General features: G+C 47.7%; 2 protein-coding genes across 6 annotated transcripts in view; both read left to right on the forward strand.

The window, feature by feature from the left end:
* Nucleotides 1-10102, forward strand: part of GLMN (glomulin, FKBP associated protein) — a 93691-nt gene extending 83589 nt beyond the window's left edge. For all 4 annotated transcript variants that reach the window (XM_085882241.1, XM_085882240.1, XM_085882242.1 and 1 more), the window contains 4 exons: nucleotides 56-173; nucleotides 7070-7134; nucleotides 7233-7348; nucleotides 9812-10102. In XM_085882241.1, the coding sequence (XP_085738367.1) occupies nucleotides 56-173; nucleotides 7070-7134; nucleotides 7233-7316 (267 nt within the window). In that variant the 3' untranslated portion in view covers nucleotides 7317-7348; nucleotides 9812-10102. The remainder of the gene's footprint in view (nucleotides 1-55; nucleotides 174-7069; nucleotides 7135-7232; nucleotides 7349-9811) is intronic.
* Nucleotides 10103-14193: 4091 nt separating this feature from the next.
* PTEN (phosphatase and tensin homolog) overlaps nucleotides 14194-25264 on the forward strand; it is a 98741-nt gene continuing 87670 nt past the window's right edge. Inside the window, exons 1-3 of one of the 2 annotated variants that reach the window (XM_085882252.1) lie at nucleotides 14194-15033; nucleotides 15120-15204; nucleotides 15490-15534. In XM_085882252.1, the coding sequence (XP_085738378.1) occupies nucleotides 15195-15204; nucleotides 15490-15534 (55 nt within the window). In that variant the 5' untranslated portion in view covers nucleotides 14194-15033; nucleotides 15120-15194. The remainder of the gene's footprint in view (nucleotides 15034-15119; nucleotides 15205-15489; nucleotides 15535-25264) is intronic. The other variant, XM_085882251.1, reaches the window with a different exon arrangement.

Below are 25264 nucleotides of genomic sequence, written 5' to 3' on the forward strand. Positions count from 1 at the left end.
GTGTCGATTGGTTTGTCTGTTCATTGTTTGCTCCTGATTATTTCATTACAAACAGGCAGGCATTTGGAACGAGATCCACAAGATAGAAAACAAATTCCTCAGACCCATTCGAATGGCTTTGAACCTCTCGAGGGCGCACTACGATGCTCAACTGAAGTCCGCCACCAAACCCGGTAACTCGAGTGGAATGATAATTTCCCATTGAAAGGGGTTTTTGTTTGCAGCGTAACGTTTCAGTCACTGCACTGAGACCCAGTACAAAGGGGTCACCACTTAATAGCATAACGGTCACAGGACAAAAACTCTATCAATAACTAACTCGTCTTGTGTGGGCAAACTCAACAATGATGGCAAAATGGTTAATTTTGAACCTATTTTTATCACAAAGACAATGTGATCAGTTAATATTATTCAAAACGATAATAACTTGTTATTTATTAGGAAAAAAACTGTTTTGCGTAATTGGGGTTCTTTTATTTATTATGTATGCCAAAATCGCAGAACTTTTGACCACTCTCCCAAAACTCTTTCCTGGATGAATGTACAAGCTTCGCCGATCCTTTGTTTACTCGCATTTCCTCCCAAATGCCTTTCCCTTCTTCTCCAAACTCTTCGACATTCCCCATACCCCTTATATCTTTTGTAGTGCGTTTCCTCTTCCTTTTCTCAACAATTTTTTATGTTAACCCTCACACTCATCCAACCCCCTACTCATGCATATCTAATCAATATGTGGCCTTTTATTACCTCTGCAACTGAAGATGGACGGAAGTTATGTTTTCACCCCTGTTTTTTTGTGAGCAGGATATCTTAAAAAGTTATAGACTGATTTGGATGAAACTTGGTGGATAGGATGGGTGTGTGACAAGGACGAATTGATTAGATTTTGGTTAACATCCAGATATGGATATGGATGCTTGAATTTTTAAAGTGATTCTTCAACATTGAGAGATGGGGCAAAAAACAATATACACAGTGGCCTACAAAGGTATTCACCCCCCTCCAAAGTTTTTTCCCATTTTGATACCACCTAAGCTTATTTAATAATGCTTTCAAATCAAACTTAATATATGGAGTCTTCACAAACTACTCCAAAGTGATAAAATGAAAAAATGCAGATAAAATGTGAACAAGTTGGATTAACAGAGAAAATGTGATGATTCTGTTGTATAATATAAGCATTCAAATCCTTTGTCTAATTTCCACAAAATCACTTCAGGAGCAAATTATTTATTTGAACGGTTACAAACTAAGTGTAAAGGTTTCACCTGCATGTAATCAGTGGTTAACTTCAATATTAAGCTCCCCAACTTATCTCAGGAGTTCTAAAGTGCAACTCACTTGGTCAACCAAAAGGGCAAATATCATGAGGACCAAGGAGATTTCCAAAGAAGTCAGACATAAAGTGGTGAAGAAGCACCGTTCAGAAGAGGGTTATAAGAAGATTTCAACGTCACTCGTTATCGTATTTCTGAGGTGTAATCGTTTGCCTGAAAGGGATGGAGAATGAAGCTGTGTTCAAACAGATAATCCAGAAAAAACTTGTCCTTGCTTATTCTGCAAAATTTTGATCCGTAGTGAAGGTGTTTTTTGTTCACATGAAAATAATACTTGAAGAAAATATTTTATTGCAGCTCGGTAGCCAATAACGAACTCATTGCTTTACTAGAAGACATGGATCTGGATCATGTGACTTGTTTCCATGAGAATTGCTGCAGACAGTTCCCTCGGATAATAAGCCCCACTGTCGGTTCGCGAGCTTTGCAATGCTGTATGTTTATGTCATGTTTTAATTTTTTTTCAATTATTAAAAGGAAAAGGTGTTCACACATGTAATGTGTGCCACTAATTTGTGGTCCGATAGCGATTAAATCGTCCGAAGCTTTCACGTACGAACTTCCATTCACAATCACCTCAGCTCTCGGATCTTCGGAATCACTCGAGACCAGTGTTTTTCAATGAACACACACCTTAAGACAGAGTGGAAAAGGTCATGAGAAAGGTGCACAGAGACAGAACAATCAGGACATCTGTAGCTGGGACAAGTAGGCAGGTGACATTGTTTTTGTTTTGTTTTGTATTTTTCCAGACTGTTTTGCAAACGTCTTTTTTTTGTCTTGAATGCAGTTTGATTTGAACTCTGTTATTAGTCTCCTACTGGTTTCACCTGAGGGGAAAATGGGTTTCCACTCTGCCTGTTTGTCCCACCTGTGGTTTTTCAAACTTTTTCCCATACCCTCTAACATATTCAACTGAAACTTAGTACACGGCTTTATTATGATAAGTTACAGAACAAATTCGAGTTTCAGGGAGTTTCAATTTTTCACAGGTATGCCCTTTTTGGACTTTTTTTTTTTTGTATACCTTGGTCGAGGCTCGTATGAGAGCTAACACACAACTCACAGCAAGGAGGCATGAGACAAGAGGGGCGGGAGTGGAAGGGACAAAACAGTGGGGAACAGACACATTAGGTGAACTGTGGAAGGGAGAGGGATGGGGATGGGACAGGGAACATGGCGAAGAGAAGATGGACATTTCGGGGACTTTCAGGAAGGAAAGCAGGAGAAATGAAGGAAGTGGGCTTGGGTGGATTATCGGGGGTAGAAAAGATCGAGGATTTGGATGGGGGAAGATAACAGGTGGTGGTGAACAGCTGTTTTGAAAGCCTGGAGGGAAGAATGGGAAAGAATAGAGTGAGGAAGTTTATTCCAAAGGCAGGAAAAAAGAGGAAAGAAAGAGTGAAGATGAGCAGTGATTCGTGATTTTGGTAGTTTTACCAGAAGGGGGTTGTTGGCGGACCTTGAGCGCCCTGTGGAAATGTGGTGGGGACAAATCGCAGAGAGAGCAGGGGGGGCAAGGCTGGAGAGGAGTCGGTAGAAGACAGAAAGACCACCGACCAACCTGCGGTGATTGAGTGAGAGGCCCAAAGACTCAGCTTCATTGCGGGAGATGCCGATGATCTTAAATGCCCTGGTTTCAACAGCGTGAAGCCGAGAAAGGTGGGAGGCAGGAGCACCAGCCCAGAGGGGAGAGCAGTACTCCATCAGGCTACGGAAATAGGCTCCATCAGGCTGCGGGACTTAGGAAATATCACATCGGTAGGGGATATGTATTGCAAAGCAATTCTCGCTCTTGTTGTGTTTGGCCTTTTTAATTGAAATGCACTTCTCTTATTTCTCATTTCAACTGCATATGCTCATGTTCTGTCCTTCACAGCCCACAAGCTCCTTCTTGTTCTGATTGTAATCCCCAATTTATTTTCCCCCACCTTTCTTCTTCCCATTCGTGAGATTAGTTTCATGCTGCAATTGCAGATACGAGTACGTGCCCGTTAAAAAAAAAAAATAATAATAATAATAATAATAATAATAATAATAATAAATAAATAAACCACACAGGCCGTTTCTTCGCTCTCGCGTGCCCGTCCGTGCGTTACCCGGAAGTTCGATATTATTCACAGTTATGATTATTCGCAATTTATTTTTAATACCCAATTATTCAATTAGCGCCAACGTATTTTACCTTTTCGCAATGTCGTGGCAAGGAAAAACAAAAAGAGAAGAGAAGAGTGAGAAAAAATTTACTTCCTGGTTCGGAGCACACCAGCACTCTGATGTTCCCGAAATTTATACACCGTCTAATATGAAAACGATCATAACTTGGGCCATTGTGTTTATCTATAAATGCGCATAAGAAATCGAGAAATTATTAGAATACACGAAGTCATCACTCTCCGAAAGCCCGTACGTTGCAACCCGTAATGGGGAACGTGGCTGTACTTCCCTTCCCCATCGGCCACGCCCACGCAACAACGTGTCTTCCCATTGGTTTGGTAAATAAATGGCCATAACTTGGGAAGCACTTGTCCGATTAATATCAAACCTTGAAAAGGCACATCCTCAGGTCCCAAGCAATATACCTGGCAAGTTTCAATTAGATCGGACCAGAGGTTGTCGAGAAACAGCGGACACACACACACACACACACACACAGACACACACACAGACACACACACAGACACACACACAGACACACACACAGACACACACACAGACACACACACAGACACACACACACACACACACACACACACACACACACACACACACACACACACACACACACACACACACACACACACACACACACACACACAGCTGGAATTATAGATAGATGAGTCATTCCATCTGAAATCACCAAATTTTAGAAAATGTTCCCAGTTGACCCCCTCAGATTTACTTTAAACTTTCATAAAATAGTTCCCAGGTATCAAAATGAAGCTGCGTAAAATTTTAGGTCCATAGATGCGGTCAACTCCGAGATATTGAGGGTTGAAAATGTGGTTGTGGCCCTATTTTTATGGTCGTTGCGAGCATCACAAAATGAACGGCTACTTTTAAACTCCCACAACTTTTTAAATATCAATGCTAGAGCCTTGAAATTTTCAGAGATTATTCTGCTGTAACTGCTCTGTAAGAAACAAACATACAACTGAGTATACCTCTATTAAACTTTATGACCTAATCAGTTGAAATCCAGAAAAAAAATGTTGGTTTTGTATGAAGACCCAACTTTGAGACCCCATATATTTTTATTGACCCATCCCAGAAGCTTGAACTTTTTTCATGTAATAACTGTATGGTGGTAGTAGTATTCAAATACATGTTTACTTTTCTTAATCAGTCATATATAATACAGTCATGATCCCTCAAAAATTGAAAATTTTCATTTTTCCCTGAAATTCAGGTGAGGATTGCAAATATATGACAATGTATACCACTTCAAATTGTTCACCATTGGAAAGAGCAGAAACAAGTTTACAAAAGTGTCAAATATCAAAGTGGTATATTTTAAAAATATATATTTTCTATTTTTTTTTTTAAAACTGTTGTTAACACAGTCGTGAATACATGAAGTGTGTGCATGGTGTGGGCACCATGGTAATCATGAATGATTAGTTCTATGATTCAAATTAATAACACAAAAATATATCACATACTGCAATAACAATGTAATAAAACATTTCACCAAATGATTTGAATAGGTCCTTGATCTGCTTTTCCAAGTCAGGTGCGAGCTTGTACTGCCTCCCAGTTGACGTTAGGGGAGCATCAATAACTTTCATCACATGGACCAAAGGAACCCAACAAATGTCCTCCCTTGAATGTAACTATATACACTGCTGACATCAGCAGATCAACCACTATTCCTGAGTTCTATTTTTAGCCCCAGCCAGATGAGTTAAGCTCTTGCTATTTACAAATGAGAAACAAATAATTACAAATTCAAATTTCAAAGTATTGTGTTCATGGTATCCTAATAGCAGATGATATGTATCTACATTGTATATACATGTACTACATGTAAAAGGACTGTTCATTAAATAGCACAGCACTGGCAGAACATCATTTATTCAAATTTTTTTTTTATAATATTGATAGAAACATTATACCACTTTGATATTTGATGCTTTTGTAAACTTGAATATGCTCTTTCCAATGGTGAACAATTTGAAGTGGTATACATTGTCATATATTTGCAATCCTCACCTGAATTTCAGGGAAAAATGAAAATTTTCAATTTTTGAGGGATCATGACTGTATTATATATTACTGATTAAGAAAAGTAAACATTTATTTGAATACTACTACCATACAGTTATGACCTGAAAAAATTTTAAGCTTCTGGGATGGGTCAATAAAAATATATGAGGTCTCAAAGTTGGGTCTTCATACAAAACCAAAATTTTTTTTCTGGATTTCAACTGATCAGGTCATAAAATTTAATTGAGGTATACTCTGTTTTATGTTTGTTTCTTACAGAGCAGTTATAGAAGAATAATCTCTGAAAATTTCAAGGCTCGAGCATTAATCTATCTATAATTCCAGCAGTGTGTGTGTGTGTGTGTGTGTGTGTGTGTGTGTGTGTGTGTGTGTGTGTGTGTGTGTGTGTGTGTGTGTGTGTGTGTGTGTGTGTGTGTGTGTGTGTGTGTGTGTGTCCGCTGTTTCTCGACAACCACTGGTCCGATATAATTTAAACTTTGCCAGATATATTGCTGGGGACCTAAGGATGTGCCTTTTCAAGGTTTGATATTAATTGGACAAGTGCCTCCCATGTTATGGCCATTTATTTACCAAGCAATGACAAGACACGTTGTTTCGTGGGCGTGGCCGATGGGGGAAGGGAACCTCAGCCGCGCTCCCCATTACGGGTTACAACGTATGGGCTTCCGGATAGTGATGACTTCGTGTATTTTAATAATTTCTCGATTTCTTATGCGCATTTATAGATAAACACAATGCCCCAAGTTATGATCGTTTTCATTTTAGACAGTGCATAAATTTCGGTAACATCAGAGTGAGCTGGTATGCTCCGAACCACGAAGTAAAAAAATTTTTTCTCTCTTCTCTTCTCTTTTTTGTTTTTCCTTGCGACGACATTGCGAAAAGGCAAAATACGTTGGCGCTAATTGAATAATTAGCCATTAAAACTAAATTGCGAATAATCGTAACTGTGATATGCGAACTTCCGGGCCACGCACGTACGAGTACGCGAGAGCGAAGAAACCGCCTGTGTGGTTGTTGTTTCTTGCTCGCGGTTTGAATTTATTTTTATTTTTTTTATTTTTTACAGGCACGTACTAGTATTTAAAAAGTTGTGGGAGTTTAAAAGTAGCCGTTCATTTTGTGATGCAACGACCATTAAAATAGGACCACAACCACATTTTCAACCCTCAATATCTCGGAGTTGACCGCATCTATGGACCTAAAATTTTACGCAACTTCATTTTGATACCTGGGAACTATTTTATGAAAGTTTAAAGTAAATCTGAGGATGTCAACTGGGAGGCCTCCGGTGATATGAGGTGGAATGACTCGTTATCCACAGAATGTATGTAAATAATTTCCATTTCCTGCACCCATTTCTTCATACAACTTCTTCTTCAAACATGTACACAAAACCAGCAAAGGATGTGCCCACATTCCAGGCGATCTCTTTGGCCTCATTGTAGACAAGCTTTAACAAAGAAATGAAAGTTTTTATAGCTTGACACCCATTACTTTTGCAGATGGAATCAGGGGTTCATCTATAGGAAGCAGGCCTTTAAAGATGCCAGTGGAACAGGAAGTTCAGGTAAGGTGGTGTTGTGTGATTTGATTAAAACCATAACAGAAGTACATCATGTGTTTGGATTAAGTGATATATCTTCATTATTCTCGTTTTTGTCACAGGTCCTTCAGTCTGCTCTCAGCCTGTTTGACTTACTGGAGAGCGTGCTGGCCAGAGTGGAGGAGATCATTAATGGAGATCATTGAAGGAGACCAGCTGGCACTTTGAGCAAATAAACGTCAGTTAAAACGAACAAAACAATTTGATTTGATATCCACTTTAAATTTACACTGAATTTGCAACCAAGAACCACCTTAAAGGACCGTTTGCACTCATAAATGTGTGCCTTCCAAGGAATACATGCTGTTGCATCCATCATGGCATCCTGTGCCTAAAACTCTACGTGATATTTTCCACGTTTTGTGAAAGGCTTCGCCAATGTGTCACCCTCCTTTGGGGGTCAGATAATTACAATATTGTGGTTTTTATAACAGCATTCGAGCCCTCGGGACTAAATCTTGTGGTACTCTATCAGCAACGTAACTTCAAACTGACTTTGCACTCCGAAGGCATGTTAAAGGTCATGTCTCCTATTCTTTTACTTCCAAGCAGGAAAAGATATTCAAATGCAACAAAGACAGACATTGATATCAATCTTTATTGTACCCTGGTGCATATTTATTTCTCAACATAATCACCACTGCGGTTCACACTTTCTGCCAACGTTCAAGTTGTTTCTTGATGCCGTCACGATAGAACGGTGCATCCTGCTGACTTAAACAGCACTTCATAGCGGCCCTGACATCATCAGAAGAGAAATTTTCTGCACGAAGGTATTCCTTAAGTTTGGCAATGAGATGAAAATCTTCCGGAACCAAGTTGGGGCTGGTGTTCCATTGTGGTGGTACTCCGTTTACTGTCTTTTACTCTCAGGATAGTAATGATGAGCCCAACTCTCATCTCGAGCACTTCACCCTTCACAGCACTAACAACATCATGCTACCCTCTGCCATGTTGACTAATGGAGCACTCTAGTATCAGAATCACGAAACTTCACACCCAATGGTGGGAAGAGCTAATGTGTAGACTGTGCTTTGTTTCATTCAAATATCCTTACCTGTTTTGGAGAAAACGAACAGGAGGCATTACTTGTCAACACGCCCTCGTTTTTACTTCAACTTCCTGTTATTCAGGCAGTTCTTTGTCGAATCTGCTTGTCTTGTATTACATCCGTAAGAGGTTATCGACGTATTTCATACATAGGATGGGAATAATTTAAGTGAAAGGGAAAGTAGGTGAATGGAGGATGGACAAGGGAAAGAAGGTTGAGAGGAGGGAAAAGGGATTCATGAGACAATGGAGGATGTCGATGTTGCCATTTTGCATACATAATATGTAGATGGGGCACAATTTAAATGCAAGCTCTTGTGCTAACTTGTCAAATTTGCTTTCTGTGTGTATTTTAAATATTGGCTTCAATTGCGTATCAGCCTACCGAGGCAGTCTGGATTAAAATTGTAGTTAAGTTTATCAGACAACATATATAATATATTGAAATTTCTGACTCTCCCTTATAATTCAGCTTCTCTCATTATTAGAGTCAAACTGATTGGTTGGTAATTCTTACCTCCACTCTTTTGTTCCTCTTTTCTCACATTTGTGGAACTGTCTTCTGGAGATGATTTGACCACACTCTTCCCTCCATGGTTTCATTCAGGCAGTGCACCATCATCTCTTTTCAATTTTTTATTCTCACATTAACCCAATCCTCTTACTTACAAGTTAGTGTTCCCTCTGTCATCCCCTCTTCTCTCTCCTCTCCCCTCTCTCTCTCTCCTCTCTTCCCCTCTTGCCCTCTTCTCATCTTCCCCTCTCTTGTTAGCTCATTCCCTTGTTTGTTGTATCGAGCAGTGACCCCACGATCATTATGTGGCCTTTTTACCCTTTGTCAACTCGATCTTCCATGAGACTCGATTTTGTTTTCCCCAACATGGTGGTTTATAGCTGGGTCGGGATTCAAACCCATGCTAAGACCTTGCAAAGGCAAGTGCGCGTACCTTCACACGATCCACCTTCTGTACTATCGCAACACAAATCGTAATTTTTATTTTTCTCGTGATACAGAAGACGTTAAAGGGGATCTAAAGTGTAACATCACCTGTAAAATTTCAAACTTGCTTCATTCACGAAATGTTTGAACGCAGTTAAAGGGGACGCTCGAGAGTATGCATCGAGCCTGGTGTTAACTTTGCTCACTCTCATCTTGTTATCTACATTGGGGATGTAAGTAGACAAGGAAAATTAATTTAAAAGATACAGTGTATGCATTTAAAAAAATTTTAATTGCTGATAGAGTTAAATATTATTTGATGAACAGCCAAGATGGATCAAATTAGCATTCCTACTGGTGCTGCGGCTGGTGTTCGATCGACACCATTACAGTCTCTCCCAGCGGTAAGATTAGACATTAAATAATCATTGCTGATTGCAGTGGGTTTTTATAAGGATTTTTCGAATCTCATTGGACATTCTTGAAGCAATGTAAGCACAATTTTCCAGGTGTAAAGCACGAAGAATGAGATTTATTTGCTGGTCTTGGTCTTGATAAGGTTCAACAGATTGTGGATGTAATAGTGGATTTAAAGTCACGTATGCATTTTTATCTTATGCATTTTGAATGGTCCCTGTTTGCACCCATTAGGTTCAAAGACGAACCTCCAATGCCTCCATCGACTGCACGTCCAGATTTCCAGGCCAGGGCAGTCGCCAAGTTCTCTCGGATTTGGGACCTTTCACCGCGTCCACCAAGGAACCGCAGTGCCTCTGCCATCGCACGGCTTTCCGGGGTCCCTCTTTTCCTCCCACCTCCGCACCCTCATTGCACCAACTTTGTTTTTATTTAATTACAACCTGGAAATGCCTTCGGTGATGGTTTTCTTCACGAGCTCGATCTTCCTCCATCAGCACAGTTTAATAAACAAAATTTAACTTGCGTATTGTTTTGTATTTCTTTTGTTTCGTTCAAGCTGTTGTAAACTGCTTTGTAGTGACTAGTGACTATATCAAAGTCTGTCTTTGAATTTATGCTAAATTCAATATGATTTCAATTTACACTATGAAATAAAATTCAATATGATTTGAGCCCTTCAGAAATTCCACATCCCAGCCAAGTTGAGTTTAGGAAACTAAAGAAAGTTGTGGCGGGGGTGTGTTTCGGGAACTTTTCTCCACTGTTTGAAGCTGGCACTCGAATGGGATTCTGTGGGAACCTAAACTTTGAATCCCCTTTCTCAGAACTTCGAATTTGTTGGATCATGCAGCTTGCTCCGAATATCTTCTGTGCCAAGTGGTCACATATTGTATCTGTTCATTACACAATCTACTCAGCATGATAAGATAAGCTGCAGAGATGGTTGAAGTCATATCTATCTATAATTCCAGCAATCTCTGTGTGTCTGTCTGTCGGTGTCCGCTGTTTCTCGACAACCACTGATCCGATGTAATTGAAACTTGCCAGGTATATTGCTGGGGACCTGAGTATGTGCCTTTTCAACGTTTGATATTAATCGGACAAGTGGTTCCCAAGTTATGGCCATTTATTTACCAACCAATGACAGGACACGGTGCTATGACGTCACAATTTATTAATTTTTTGCACGTACGGCCATGCACTTGTTCATAAAATGGACAGAATGACTAGTTTAATAAGGTACAGAATGGATTTGATTTTTTTTTAATTCAGGCCTATAGCCCATCGTAATTTTCGAAAGACTTTATTTATCTATTCATTTAAAGTGACGTCATTTCACCTTACGTGACGTAAGATTGCGTCCTCGATGATGCTTCACCCCTTTGTCGTCAGCGTTTTATTTTCTCTTGAAGAAAAAAAAAACAGACAACGCAAAGCAGAAATTAACAATTATAATGTCGCAGTTACAAATCAAATTTTATGTATTCATGTAATTGGTTGTAAAACTATTTTGTAGGAACACGCCAAGCTGCAGAAAAACGTGACGGCACACCTCAAGCAACTTTTATTGCAGTATTCATCACAATGATGAATATTTGAAGGAAAATACTTCAAAGCGATAGTACATTTATTTCAGCTTAAAAAGCTGAGGAATTGTTAGTCACAAAAAAACCACAGAGCCCAACTGCACACGAAGGACCAGGATTAAGGCAGTATAAAAGAGAAGAAGAAGACCCCGGTTATAGCTTTCAAATAACGTAATGACGTAATGCCACACGTCATGAAGATTCAGATTACGCTTAGAATTAAACAATTTGAAGTGTAAATCGACTTCCGGTAGGATCGCGACGGATTACGATATTGTAATTAAAATAACGCGCATAATGTGTATTATCGATGTTGTTGTACGCAATGTAACAAATGGTTGCTGCATGTAAAGAGCGAGTGGAGAGGGGTTTGTGTGGAAATAAAACCAGAGACACTTCCGGCGCCGCGCCATGGCGGGTAATGGCCGCTGACAGCCTGAGGGAACCTCAGGGAGACGGAGCGAAAGGGAGGATAACGGAGGAACGGCGCAATAGCGAAACACAAATTGCAGATATGGCCGAAGGAGAAGACGACCCGAACAAGTCGTCATGATGGAACGACGGAGCATTTGATTTTGGATTTTTAAAGATTTTATTACTGCATTTTCCTCGTTTTCGCTTCTCGGGCGAGCGATGGCGAACGGATCGATTTGAAGAGACGGACGCAGTTTGATTTGGACGGCTTAACCATATACAAGTTTCGCTTCATCTTTTGGTTTTTTTTTTTTTTTTTTTCTCTTCTCTTCTCTTCTCTTCTCTTCTCTTCTCTTCTCTTCTCTTCTCTTCTCTTCTCTTCTCTTCTCTTCTCTTCTCTTCTCTTCTCTTCTCTTCTCTTCTCTTCTCTCTCTTCTCTTCTCTTCTCTTCTCTTCTCTTCTCTTCTCTTCTCTTCTCTTCTCTTCTCTTCTCTTCTCTTCTCTTCTCTCGTCTCCCTACTCACTGGCCCTCTGTGTGTCTCCGTCTTCCCTCAGTACTCTGTTAGTCTCTCTTCGTGTAATACTTCTTTTCGTATCCGTCATAGATTTAAATCCATCTTTGCGCTGTACTCTTGTTCTACGTATTGACCACCCTACTGTCCACCCTCGGTCACCCCTTCCTGTCCACCCTCGGTCACCCCTTCCTGTCCACCCTCGATCACCCCTTCCTGTCCACCCTCGGTCACCCCTTCCTGTCCACCCTCCGTCACCCCTTCCTGTCCACCCTCGGTCACCCCTTCCTGTCCACCCTCCGTCACCCCTTCCTGTCCACCCTCGGTCACCCCTTCCTGTCCACCCTCGGTCACCCCTTCCTGTCCACCCTCGGTCACCCCTTCCTGTCCACCCTCGGTCACCCCTTCCTGTCCCCCCTCGGTCACCCCTTCCTGTCCACCCTCGGTCACCCCTTCCTGTCCACCCTCGGTCACCCCTTCCTGTCCACCCTCGGTCACCCCTTCCTGTCCACCCTCGGTCACCCCTTCCTGTCCACCCTCGGTCCCCCACCCTCTCTCCTGTCCACCCTCGGTCCCCCACCCTCTCTCCTGTCCACCCTCGGTCCCCCACCCTCTCTCCTGTCCACCCTCGGTCCCCCACCCTCTCTCCTGTCCACCCTCGGTCCCCCACCCTCTCTCCTGTCCACCCTCGGTCCCCCACCCTCTCTCCTGTCCACCCTCGGTCCCCCACCCTCTCTCCTGTCCACCCTCGGTCCCCCACCCTCTCTCCTGTCCACCCTCGGTCCCCCACCCTCTCTCCTGTCCACCCTCGGTCCCCCACCCTCTCTCCTGTCCACCCTCGGTCCCCCACCCTCTCTCCTGTCCACCCTCGGTCCCCCACCCTCTCTCCTGTCCACCCTCGGTCCCCCACCCTCTCTCCTGTCCACCCTCGGTCCCCCACCCTCTCTCCTGTCCACCCTCGGTCCCCCACCCTCTCTCCTGTCCACCCTCGGTCCCCCACCCTCTCTCCTGTCCAACCCGGTCCCCCACCCCAATCTCCTGTCCACCCGGTCCCCCACCCCAATCTCCTGTCCACCCCGGTCCCCGCCCCCGCTCCCCTGTCCACCCCGGTCCCCGCCCCCGCTCACCTGTCCACCCCGGTCCCCACCCCCCGCTCTCCTGTCCACCCCGGTCCCCGCCCCCTCTCTCCGGTCCACCCCGGTCCCCGCCCCCTCTCTCCGGTCCACCCCGGTCCCCGCCCCCTCTCTCCGGTCCACCCCGGTCCCCGCCCCTCTCTCCGGTCCACCCCGGTCCCCGCCCTCTCTCCGGTCCACCCCGGTCCCCGCCCCCTCTCTCCGGTCCACCCCGGTCCCCGCCCCCTCTCTCCGGTCCACCCCGGTCCCCGCCCCCTCTCTCCGGTCCACCCCGGTCCCCGCCCCCTCTCTCCGGTCCACCCCGGTCCCCGCCCCCCTCTCTCCGGTCCACCCCGGTCCCCGCCCCTCTCTCCGGTCCACCCCGGTCCCCGCCCCTCTCTCCGGTCCACCCCGGTCCCCGCCCCCTCTCTCCGGTCCACCACGGTCCCCGCCCCCCGCTCTCCTGTCCACCACGGTCCCCGCCCCTCGCTCTCCTGTCCACCCCGGCCCCCCCCCCCCGCTCTCCTGTCCACCACGGTCCCCGCCCCTCGCTCTCCTGTCCACCACGGTCCCCGCCCCTCGCTCTCCTGTCCACCCCGGTCCCCGCCCCTCGCTCTCCTGTCCACCCTGGTCCCCCCACTGTTCCCCTGTCTGGGGACCCTGGTCCCCTCCCCCCCTCTCCTGTCCACCTCGTCCCCGCCTCTCCTGTCCAACTCTGTCCCTCCCTCTCCCATACACCTCTGTCCCCCCCCCCCTTCCGTACACCTCTGTCCCCCCTTCCGTACACCTCTGTCCCCCCTTCCGTACACCTCTGTCCCCCCTTCCGTACACCTCGGTCCCACCCCTTCCGTACACCTCGGTCCCCCCCTTCCGTACACCTCGGTCCCCCCCTTCCGTACACCTCGGTCCCCCCCTTCCGTACACCTCGGTCCCCCCTTCCGTACACCTCGGTCCCCCCTTCCGTACACCTCGGTCCCCCCTTCCGTACACCTCGGTCCCCCCCTCCGGTACACCTCGGTCCCCCCCCTCCTGTACACCTCGCTTCCCCCTCTCTCCTGTCCACCTTGCCATCCTCTCCTGTCCATCACGGTCCTCCCCTCTCTCCTGTCCACCCGGGGCCCCCGTCTCTCCTGTCCACCCGGGGCCCCCATCTCTCCTGTCCACCCGGGGCCCCCGTCTCTCCTGTCCACCCGGGGCCCCCGTCTCTCCTGTCCACCCGGGGCCCCCCTCTCTCCTGTCCACCCGGGCCCCTCTCTCTCTCCCTCCTGTCCACCCGGGCCCCTCTCTCTCCCTCCTGTCCACCCAGGCCCCTCTCTCTCCCTCCTGTCCACCCAGGCCCCTCTCTCTCCCTCCTGTCCACCCAGGCCCCTCTCTCTCTCCCTCCTGTCCACCCAGGCCCCTCTCTCTCTCCCTCCTGTCCACCCGGGCCCCTCTCTCTCTCCTGTCCACCCGGGCCCCCCCTCTCTTTTTTCACTTTATTATTGTATTTCTCCCCCCCTCCCCTCCCCCCACTCGATCACAAGCTGCGCTGAACATTCTCCATTTCCCATTCTGCTTTATTCCACAGCTCAAAGAATTATTTCTTCATCTCATTCTCTTCTCTCTTGTGTTATAACCTTTGTCCTGTCCCTCATCTTGTGCATTTTTTTTCCATCTCTTACCAACCTGTCCAAGTGTTAACGCATCTACCTCAGACTGTTGCACTTGTCTACCTTTTTTGTCCTATTATCGTCTCATTGCTGTTGTCATCATGGCGAAAGTATTGAAGGGTATGGTGAGCAAAAATAAGCGCCGACATCAAGAGGATGGTTTTAACTTGGACTTAACCTGTATCCTTCACAAATGCTGTATTCCATGTTGTAAGAGTTTCATCCCAGTCATCACACGCTCAGTATGTTCCATTAACTGCAATCAGATATTTGTCCCAATATTATAGCCATGGGCTATCCAGCCGAGAAGTGGGAAGGTGTCTACCGGAACAACATTGACGATGTCTGCAGGTCTGTCGAAACGCAGTGTTGTCCCACTTGTTGTTCTTTACAATTCAACTGTCTTGTGGAAAGATGCAGTCTGGGAATGGTTGTTTATGATAATTAAACGTTTGCTGTACCACGTAATCCATGTAACTACTGTGACCATCACTCCCCCCCCCTTTTTTTGGGTGGGACTCAATGGTCCTGCTTCAGGTGATCTCTTATTCCCCGTTGCTTTCATAATTCGCTTTGCTTGCGTGTATAATTGTACTGTGGAGATTGGACAATAATCCTATGTTTCTTTTTTTTTAGGTTTTTGGAAAAGAAGCACAAGGATCATTATAAGATATACAATTTGTAAGTATGCTTGAAGTATGCTTTGGAATTGTTTTGTGCAGACCCCTTCAAAGTGGCCACGCAGCTTTGAGGGCTGCTGCAGGACTGTTACATTAATAACAAGAATGCCATTTGGTAGAGCGCATACCTCTGCCAGGCTGACGGTTTACATTTTTTATCCCACTGATGGGCCGGATCTGCTGACCTGAACCAAAATCTAATTGGCTTGTTTTTGTCACCTACCCATCTCATCCACGATGTTTTGTCATAACTCATCCACAACTTTTTCAAATATCGTGGTATATATATATATATATATATATATATATATATATATATATATATATATATATATATATATATATATATATATATGTATATATATATATATATATATATATATATCTCGGCCCACTCACAGGGGAATTCGCGCATTGCGTTCATCCAAGCCCATCCCTCGGAGCACTGCAGTTAGAGCAGAGAGTGGTAGGCTCTTGACAGAGGAGTCTGAAGTGAAGGCCCGCTGGGCCGGTTACTTTGAGCGGTTGTACCAGGCTGATCCCCCAGCTGTCGAGTTGGACGTCAAGGGTGTTACAATCCCTGTTGCTGACCCTCGAATCAACTGTGGTCCACCTTCGCTTGTGGAAACACGGGCTGCGGTGAACCAGTTGAAACGGGGCAAAGCTCCAGGGACCTATGGCATCCATGCTGAACTTCTCAAGGCTGGTGGAAATGCTACACTTGTGTCGTTGCATGCAGTTTTGTGCTCTGCCTGGAACACAGGCATCATCCCAACTGATTGGAAGAGGGGCCTTGTTGTTCCTCTCTGGAAAGGGAAGGGTGATCGCCAAGACTGCAACAACTACCGAGGGGTGACGCTACTCTCAGTGCCGGGCAAGGTCTTTGCTCGGATAATTCTTGATAGGGTTCGCCACCATCTGCTTGAGCACCAGCGTCCAGAGCAGTCAGGCTTTACACCAAAGAGGTCAACGATTGACCGTATCCTTGCTCTTCGTGTCCTCACCGAACGCAGACAAGAGTTTCGGCAGGGGCTGTTTGCAGCCTATCTTGATCTCTGTAAAGCGTTCGATTCAGTGAATCGGGATGTCCTCTGGAGGATTCTTGGTCTTCGTGGGGTGCCACCAAAACTGATCGATCTGATGTCTGAACTCTACTCTGGTACTGAGAGTGCTGTGAAGTGTGGTGGTACCATCTCTGACTTATTTCCAGTTGTGACTGGAGTTCGTCAGGGGTGTGTACTGGCCCCCACACTTTTCAGCAAATGTATGGACTGGATTTTAGGGAGGATGTCGGAGAGATCAAGCTGCGGTGCATCGTTTGGGAATGTCAAGATCTCAGACCTTGATGTTGCAGATGATGCAGTCATCTTTGCGGAGACTTTAGACATCCTTTTGGGGGCCCTCGAGGTGCTGAATGAGGAGTCGGAGATGCTGGGATTACGGGTTTATTGGGTCAAAACTAAGATCCAGGCTTTCGGTGACATCTTGGATGCTGCTGTCCTGTCTGTGTCTGTTTGTGGTGAGGATGTTGAGGTCGTGGAGAGATTCACTTACCTTGGCAGTGATATTCATGTCTCTGCTGGCTGCGAGTCAGAGGTCAATAGACGTCTGGGTCAGGCCTGTGGAGTCATGGATTCACTGGATCACGGGGTGTGGCGCTGCCGCTACCTGTGCGGGAGGACGAAAGTCCAAGTCTTCAGGTCCTTGGTACTTCCAGTCTTGCTCTATGGATGCGAGACTTGGACTCTGACCAAGGATCTAAGACGGAAACTTAATTCCTTTGGTACCAGGTCTCTTCGGAGAATCCTTGGCTATCACTGGTCGGATTGTGTCCAACGAGCGGTTGCTGAGAGAGACTCGGATGAGATTTATTACCTGCATAGTCCGTGAGCGTCAGTTGCGGCTGTATGGACATGTGGCTCGTTTTCCTGACGCTGATCCTGCTCACCAGATTCTCTCAGCGAGGGAGTCTCATGAGTGGAGGAGGCCAGTGGGCCGACCACATGCCTCGTGGTTGCAGCAGGTTGACCATCTCAAGGAGATGGGGATGGGCCTGGCATCTGCCTGGGGGATGGCCAGACGGAGGCCCCTGGAGTACCGGCGGAAAGTGGACGCAGCGACGCGCTGTTCTGGCACATGCTCCCATACCTGACCTGACCTGGTTTAGTGTAATATTTGTAAGTTAAGATGGACTGTACAAATGAGTGCGCCCCCGGCATGTAAGTCTTAGCGCCGGCAATTTATTCAAGTCGTCCGTATGAGTGGGTTTGTTTAGTTAGTTACTCAGCCCGTAGGTTATTTATTTTGGGGACACAAATACACTGAATGTCGCACTCTGGGATCCGAAGGTAAAACGTATAAGGTGAGAACTACACATGATGGCACACGAAAATTCGACGACTCGGGACGAGTCTGTAAAAAGGGGAGGGGGTAGTGTTACGGCTGTGGAAATTCGCAATACACCATAAAGGGTCCTTCGATCAGTTATGACGCTAAGTTCATGTGTAGTTAGCCAACACCTGTTGTTTTGGGGGAATATGTGTGATTCATCTGGCCTGCGACGCTTTGAGTTAGCCATTTTTCTTTCTCTATCGTTATTTTGGACCATTAAGCTGCCAACAACTCAAACACCACCACCTTCGCCTCTTTACCTCCATAACTCCATCCCGCAAACATCGCTTCACCGCCATTCCCAAACGATGCCCGCCAACCACCAAACCACCAAAGCAAACCCACTACCACCTTCGCCTTTCTCCTTCCACAACCAACCACACCACCAGTCAACACCAAACGTCGTGCTGTCCAGGGCCCGTTCGGTAATTGATGCCGAACGCGTCGAGCCGCGGGTACAAATGGGTACCTTTTTAGGAGAGGAAAACGGATCAGGAAGGCTTCACGCCCCTTTTTGCCCAACCAATGGATTAACGTCGGGTGGCATTGCCCCGCCTCCGAACCCGCTGTGAATGCGTTCCCTTCAGGAGAGGAAAACGGATCAGGAAGGCTTCACGCCCCTTTTTTCCCGACCAATGGCTGAACGTCGGGTGGCATGGCCCCGCCTCCAAGCGCGTTTTGGTCCACGAATCTGCATACAGGCTCCTCCCCCGGTCTATAAAAGACGTGAGCACGACGCAGCTCATGTGTGTGTCCAGGAAGGAGTGTGAAGAAACGTGTCCAGAAAGGTGTCCAGCACGTGTGTCCAGAAGGGGTGCAGAAAGGGGTGCAGAAGTGGCGCCGGTCGGAAGTCGGGAAGTCCGAGGCGTGTGTTTGCGGGGATCGGACGGCGAAGGGGACGGAGTTCGGAGTGGAGGTCGAGGGAGGAGTCGCGGAGTGGAGCAGGGACGCAGAGGAGGGCTCAGGGGCGAGAGTTCGCCGGAGTTAGGTGCGGTCCCGGGACTCCCGGACGGAGCGTCCGCCATTCTCCCCTCTCCCGACCCCGAGCATCAACAATTCCCCCCCCCCATCCACGCTGAGATAGTGCTGGTAACCCCGTTCGTTCCCCAACCCAACCGTGGTGCCTGCGTGACGCACGCCTGGAGGAGCTCACCGACCATACCAGGGGCACGGAGTCAAGCGTGTTACGTGGACTTTGCGGCTAGCCCGCCATCGCGCAACGAGGGCGCGGGTAAGACCCCTTCGGTCCCGTGGACCTGGCTGATCACCCAGGTCACACATTAATTTGGTCCACAGACCTGTCTGCCGCCTTGCCTGTGAGGGTGGCTTGTGTTTTCTTTGCTTTTTGTGTAAATGTATGTGTGGCGACAGTCTTGTAAGTAAACCTGTATAAGTGTGCTGTAAATAATTGCCTTTTTATTTGGTTGTAGCTCTGCGTATTGTTCTTGCTTTGACTGTTATATGTGCATTTTTGTGTGTGTGTGTGTGTGTGTGTGTGTGTGTGTGTGTGTGTGTGTGTGTGTGTGTGTGTGTGTGTGTGTGTGTGTGTGTGTGTGTGTGTGTGTGTGTGTGATAATAAAGTGCTGGCTTGTTGAACTGTTTTCCCGTTTCGTTGCGTCCTTTCCTCCGTTGAAAGTTCCATCTTGCATCACGTAAGGGATTGGTAGTGGGTGTAGACACCCAATAAAAAAATCTGAACTATCGAGGTCGACGATAACTCCGCTCTGTTATCCCTGCAGCACGGAACGAGCCGCTGAAGCGGTTCGTGTCCAAAGTCGACCTGCGGCGAGGTACGATCTCCCGATCGACCACTCGCGCAGGTACTTAGGTAGGTCGAATTTGGCGAGCAACCCTATCCTGCGTGGGTGGGCAATTGGCACGATCGTGGTGAGGTTAAACCCCCACCCGTGACTGGCTCCTGGCGGTAGTTCCAGGAGGGTCACGACTGCATTGTCCGTTCCGGTGGGTGACGCGTCGCGATTCGAGTTACGTGGCCGATCGCACACTGGACGGGCCAGAATTCGTAACAATATATTGGTTTTGGCCTATCTCTCAATGCTGGATATATATATATATATATATATATATATATATATATATATATATATATATATATATATATATATATATATATATTGGGTGGTCGCTAGAGTACCCTTATTTTCACTTTTTCCGTTAGTTTGTTTGTTTGGATGTCATGTACAGCTCTAGAAGCCAGAGGATTCAAATGATTTTGATGAAACTTGACAGGTGGGTTCATACCATAATCTAGTTGTATGCTTTTGAGCACCGTTGCTATGGACACCACTGTTGCCAAGCAACGGGACTTTGAAATTTTTGAAAAATCCTAAAAAATTAATTTTTTCAAAAATTGGCTTCCAGGCTTTTATGCTCACGATAATTAACCTCTGTCAAAAAATTTCAGCCCGACCCATCAAAACTGTATGACAAGTATGCAATTATGTCACGACCACCCATGTCGTCTACCGGCTTGTTATTTCTGTTAACGTCTGCGCGTAATTTGACGTTTCTCCTCCGAAACTGCCGGATGGATTGTCACCACTTTCGGCATGCGGGTGCTCTGTGGTCTAATGAACAGCATGGGCTATGTGAGATCGCGCCAGACGGGCAGGTTTGGGAATTTTTCACGATTTTCTAATCTTTACATTCGTTTGCAAGGCGACGTGTGACGTCACCGCTGAGAGGCGTGATGACTACATGACATCATCGGTCATGATGACGGCGATAGACCGTCACTGCTGAGAGCCGTAATGCCACTCCGAGAAAACAGCGTCTGCAAAGTAAAACCCTCTTCTGCACATGCTGACTACCTGAGAAGGTGAATTTGACACAAAAAATGTAACAAGAAAAATTGTATATAAAGAAATTCGATAAATCACATTGTGAACACTCACTGGATATATTGATGTCCTAACGAATCCTCACGTCGAGCACGGGTTTGGCTAGTATAAATAAATCAGATCAGGTATGGGATCATGTGCCAGAACAGCGCGTCGCTGCGTCCACTTTCCACCGGTACTCCAGGGGCCTCCGTCTGGCCATCCCCCAGGCAGATGCCAGGCCCATCCCCATCTCCTTGAGATGGTCAACCTGCTGCAACCACGAGGCATGTGGTCGGCCCACTGGCCTCCTCCACTCATGAGACTCCCTCGCTGAGAGAATCTGGTGAGCAGGATCAGCGTCAGGAAAACGAGCCACATGTCCATACAGCCGCAACTGACGCTCACGGACTATGCAGGTAATAAATCTCATCCGAGTCTCTCTCAGCAACCGCTGTTCCCTTTCCTTCACCCTTCCCTTTCCAGAGAGGGACAACAAGGCCCCTCTTCCAGTCAGTTGGGATGATGCCTGTTTTCCAGGCAGAGCACAAAACTGCATGCAACGACACGAGTGCAGCATTTCCACCAGCCTTGAGAAGTTCAGCATGGATGCCACAGATCCCTGGAGCTTTGCCCCGTTTCAACCGGTTCACCGCAGCCCGTGTTTCCACAAGCGAAGGTGGACCACAGTTGATTTGAGGGTCAGCAACAGGGATTGCAACACCCTTGACGTCCAACTCGACAGCTGGGGGATCAGCCTGGTACAACCGCTCAAAGTAACCGGCCCAGCGGGCCTTCACTTCAGACTCATCTGTCAAGAGCCTACCACTCTCTGCTCGGACTGCAGTGCTCCGAGGGATGGGCTTGGATGAACATAATGCGCGAATTCCCCTGAAAGCGGGACGAGAATCACCTGTCCACAGGTGATGCTCTACCCCCTCACAGATTCCTCGCACATAGGCCTCCTTGTCCACCCTCAGTGCACGTACAGTTTTATGCCTCAGCTCCCTGAACAGCTCAGCTCTGCCATTCAGCCTGGCCCTGCGACTCTGGTCAATGGTATCCAGTGTCCCTTGAGAGACAAAATTCTTCTTTGCCCTGCGGTGAGCTCCAAGGCATCCACCGGCAACATCAAGGACGGTGGTCTTGAAGGCGCTCCACAACTCTTCAGGACCCCCCAAAGCACCCAGACCCCCCAAGTGTCCACTCAGCCTGTTCGCAAACTCCTCAGCTACTCTCTCATCCCTGAGCTTGGCAACATCCAGCCGAGGCTGGGATGGTACCATTCTCCAGGATTTAAGGTGCAGCTTTAGAGTTGCTACAACAAGCCTGTGGTCAGTATTGAGGAACTGAGCACTCCGGTAGACCCTGCAGTTCTGGATCATCCTCCAACGACCGTCAATGAGGACATGGTCAATCTCCTTTGCCACGCCGCCAGCGTTGGAATACCAAGTCCAGCGATGAGCTTGTGGGCGCTGAAACCATGAACCAGCCACCCTAAGCCCATGACTTCTTGCAAAGTCAAGGAACTTAGTGATATTCTGGTTCATAGTTCCTGACCCATGGGGACCAACACACACCTCATAACCATCCCTATCAGTTCCAGTCGATGCATTGAAATCCCCCAAGACTAGAAGTGTATCTCGTCTGGGGCACTGATCAACCACAGACTCGAGTGTGGCGTAGAATGCATCCTTCACGGTGAGATCACTCGCCTCAGTCGGAGCATAAACAGAGACCAAGGAAATGACACCTAAGGAGTGACGAATCCTTAATCTCATAATACGCTCGTTGACCGGTGTTACCTCAATTATCATTGGGGTCAGCTTATTGGACACAGCTACAGCAACTCCTTGGGTATGGTAACCATCAGAGCGACCAGACCAATCGTAGGTGTAACCACCCATCATTATCTCGCCGCAATCCGGTCTCCGAACCTCAGAGAGAGCTGCAATCCCGATGTCCAAACGCTTGAGCTCAGATGATAACAGACAGGTAACAGATAACACTAAACCATGGCCCAGGATCAATGGACTCTGCAAAGAGAAAAGCAGTTCGCAGGGAGCCAGGCTGCTCGCATGCAGTCTCTGGCTCAGGCAATGCAGGTGACAGGGAATGTGGCCAGCTGCACACACGCAGGCCAAGGCCTCCCCTTTTGAAATGAACGCAGTGAACCACAACGGTGCATGGGCTGCACAAACGCAGTCTCCGTGCCAGCTCAAGTGGCACACGCAATGAACGCAACGGCGCATGAGCTGCGCAACGCAGTCTCCGTGCCAGCTCAAGTGGCACACGCAATGAACACAACGGATGGATGGATGGACGCAAACACGGTGCACGGGCCGCCACTGCAGGCCCGTGTTGTAGCTGCCAACAGGGCAGTCCTCGCAAACTGCGCGCCGATCCTGGCGCACATGGCAATGAACAATGTGGGGAAAAAATGCAAAACAGAACGGGGGCAAAAGATGACTTGGGCAATAGGCATGGATGGCAAAGGTGGACAGGCAAGGCATGGCATGACAAGGCCGCTGTCGCAAACACAGCCGGCAGATGAAATGACCGGCACAGGCCTTGCAGTAAACACCAGCAGACGATCCGGCCGGCACAGGCCTTGAAGTAACACAGCCAGCCAATGAAGTTGGCCAGCCTTTGCCTTTCAGTGGAGGTTGGTGGAGGGAGTGTGGTGGTGCTGGCCACTCAGAAGACGGGCTCGGACCGACCTACTGTCTCCCTCCCAACCTATCGCCTTTGCCTGTCACTGTCCATACCCACCCCCTTAATTTGTCAAAACCCAATTTAGCCCCAACTTATTTTTTGGTTGTTTTTATTTTTATCTTTACTTCCCAACTAGAAATCGTCCCCTTACCCCCTTTACTGTCTTTGTTCGGCTAACCTATCTTGTCACTGAGCCTACTCCCAACCCCTACATTCCCTTCGCGGAGGGGAATAAGGCAGAGCTCGCGTCCTGTGTCGAGGCCCAACTCAAGCCTCAAGATGGCCTCCTCGGAGTTCAGCGATCTTTACCCAAAGTGGGTCCAGCGGCCCACAATGAGAGTGAAGGGATGGATGGTGCGGAGGTGTACACTTCTTATCTACCCTAACCATTAACCTTTGAACTACCCCGGGGCTTTCAACAAGCGCCAATCGCTTAATCTACTGGTTCTATCAACCCAGATTCCCATCGCCTGTGTTGGTGTCCTCGCAAATTTCTGGCCATGCCCCCCAATGTTCTTTCCGTGCCCTCACACGGTCTCACGGATGGGACGCGTGGCTCCCTTGGCAGGAACTACCCTCTGCCGATTCCCCAACGATAGCACCCCCGGGCACTACACTGCCTCTGAGCCAACCAGCTCCCTAAACACCAGGGAGTGCCCTCCATGGCGACTCCCCTGAAACGCTCACGTGGCAGGCTTGCTTCCCGGCCCCTTTCCGAGGGTCACCCGTGCCCACGACACTGCCCACGCGGCCAATGGCGCCCCGGGCCCCCGCATCATGCGGGCGCACCCGTTCCCACTACGCTAACCCGGCCCCCCATGGGCCCTTTGCCTACCACGGCCGACTAGCCTGGTGCCCCGGGTACCCACTCAACGATACTCACCGTTCGCAGCTACGCTCCCAGCCTGTCAACAGGGCTCCTGCACCCCTCCAAATGGGTTTCGAGCCTGCGCTCCCACCAACAGCAAAACGACCTCCATTTTCCAATTTAACTAACCCACAAACTCGCTCTACACTGACCCTGGGGTCCCTTGGGCGGGAATCACTCCTCCCCCCAATCACTCATCGCACCATGCATTCCACAATCACTCCATTCACTCAGACCCGCTGGCCTCATTCACCAAGTACATTTTCCATTCCATTTCACTCCATCGCTGAACTCTGCCATTCTGCTCACTCAATCCCCAAACTACCTCGTGCTCCCTAGTCATGCCTTACACTACACCACGTTCCTTTTAACACTACGTAGCTAAGCTACGTCCCCACTACACATCCAAAGTCTGCCACTGTCTCCAAATAATCCCATCCATTTTCCCCTCCTAAATCTGGCTACAATCCCTCTAACTAATCCATTCCATGGGCCCCATGAGGACTTACCCCTGCCCCATGAAGCCGGTCTAACGAAGCTCACCCTTCCCCCTGACTAGTAGTATCCTGTGCCCTGGCCAGGGGGTCTTCCACCCCTTGCCCAGGAATCCTGTTCACCCGAAAGCGAGGCCTGCTTTGCTCAACTTTTTTCCCCCCTCGCACAGCACCAGCGCGGCAACTCGCAACCTGCGCTCTTTTACATGACGTCATGGCAGCTGTTCACACACCTCGTCCCTCTTGAACGGTACCATCTGGCAGGGATTCACCCTCCTGCCGGATTCCAACCCTACGTGCAGCCATGACGTCACCCTGCGCATTACAAAGCAAACCTCGCGTTTCGAGGGGTTCCCCACACGAACACGTGTGCTCTGCCCGTCCGTGACCTTGACCAAAAATTACCCGTCCGGTAATTTTTGG

The sequence above is a fragment of the Eptatretus burgeri genome, chromosome 5, assembly GCF_056783735.1.
Source record: "Eptatretus burgeri isolate ZD-2024b chromosome 5, Ebu_testis_v1, whole genome shotgun sequence".
NCBI lineage: Eukaryota > Metazoa > Chordata > Myxini > Myxiniformes > Myxinidae > Eptatretus > Eptatretus burgeri.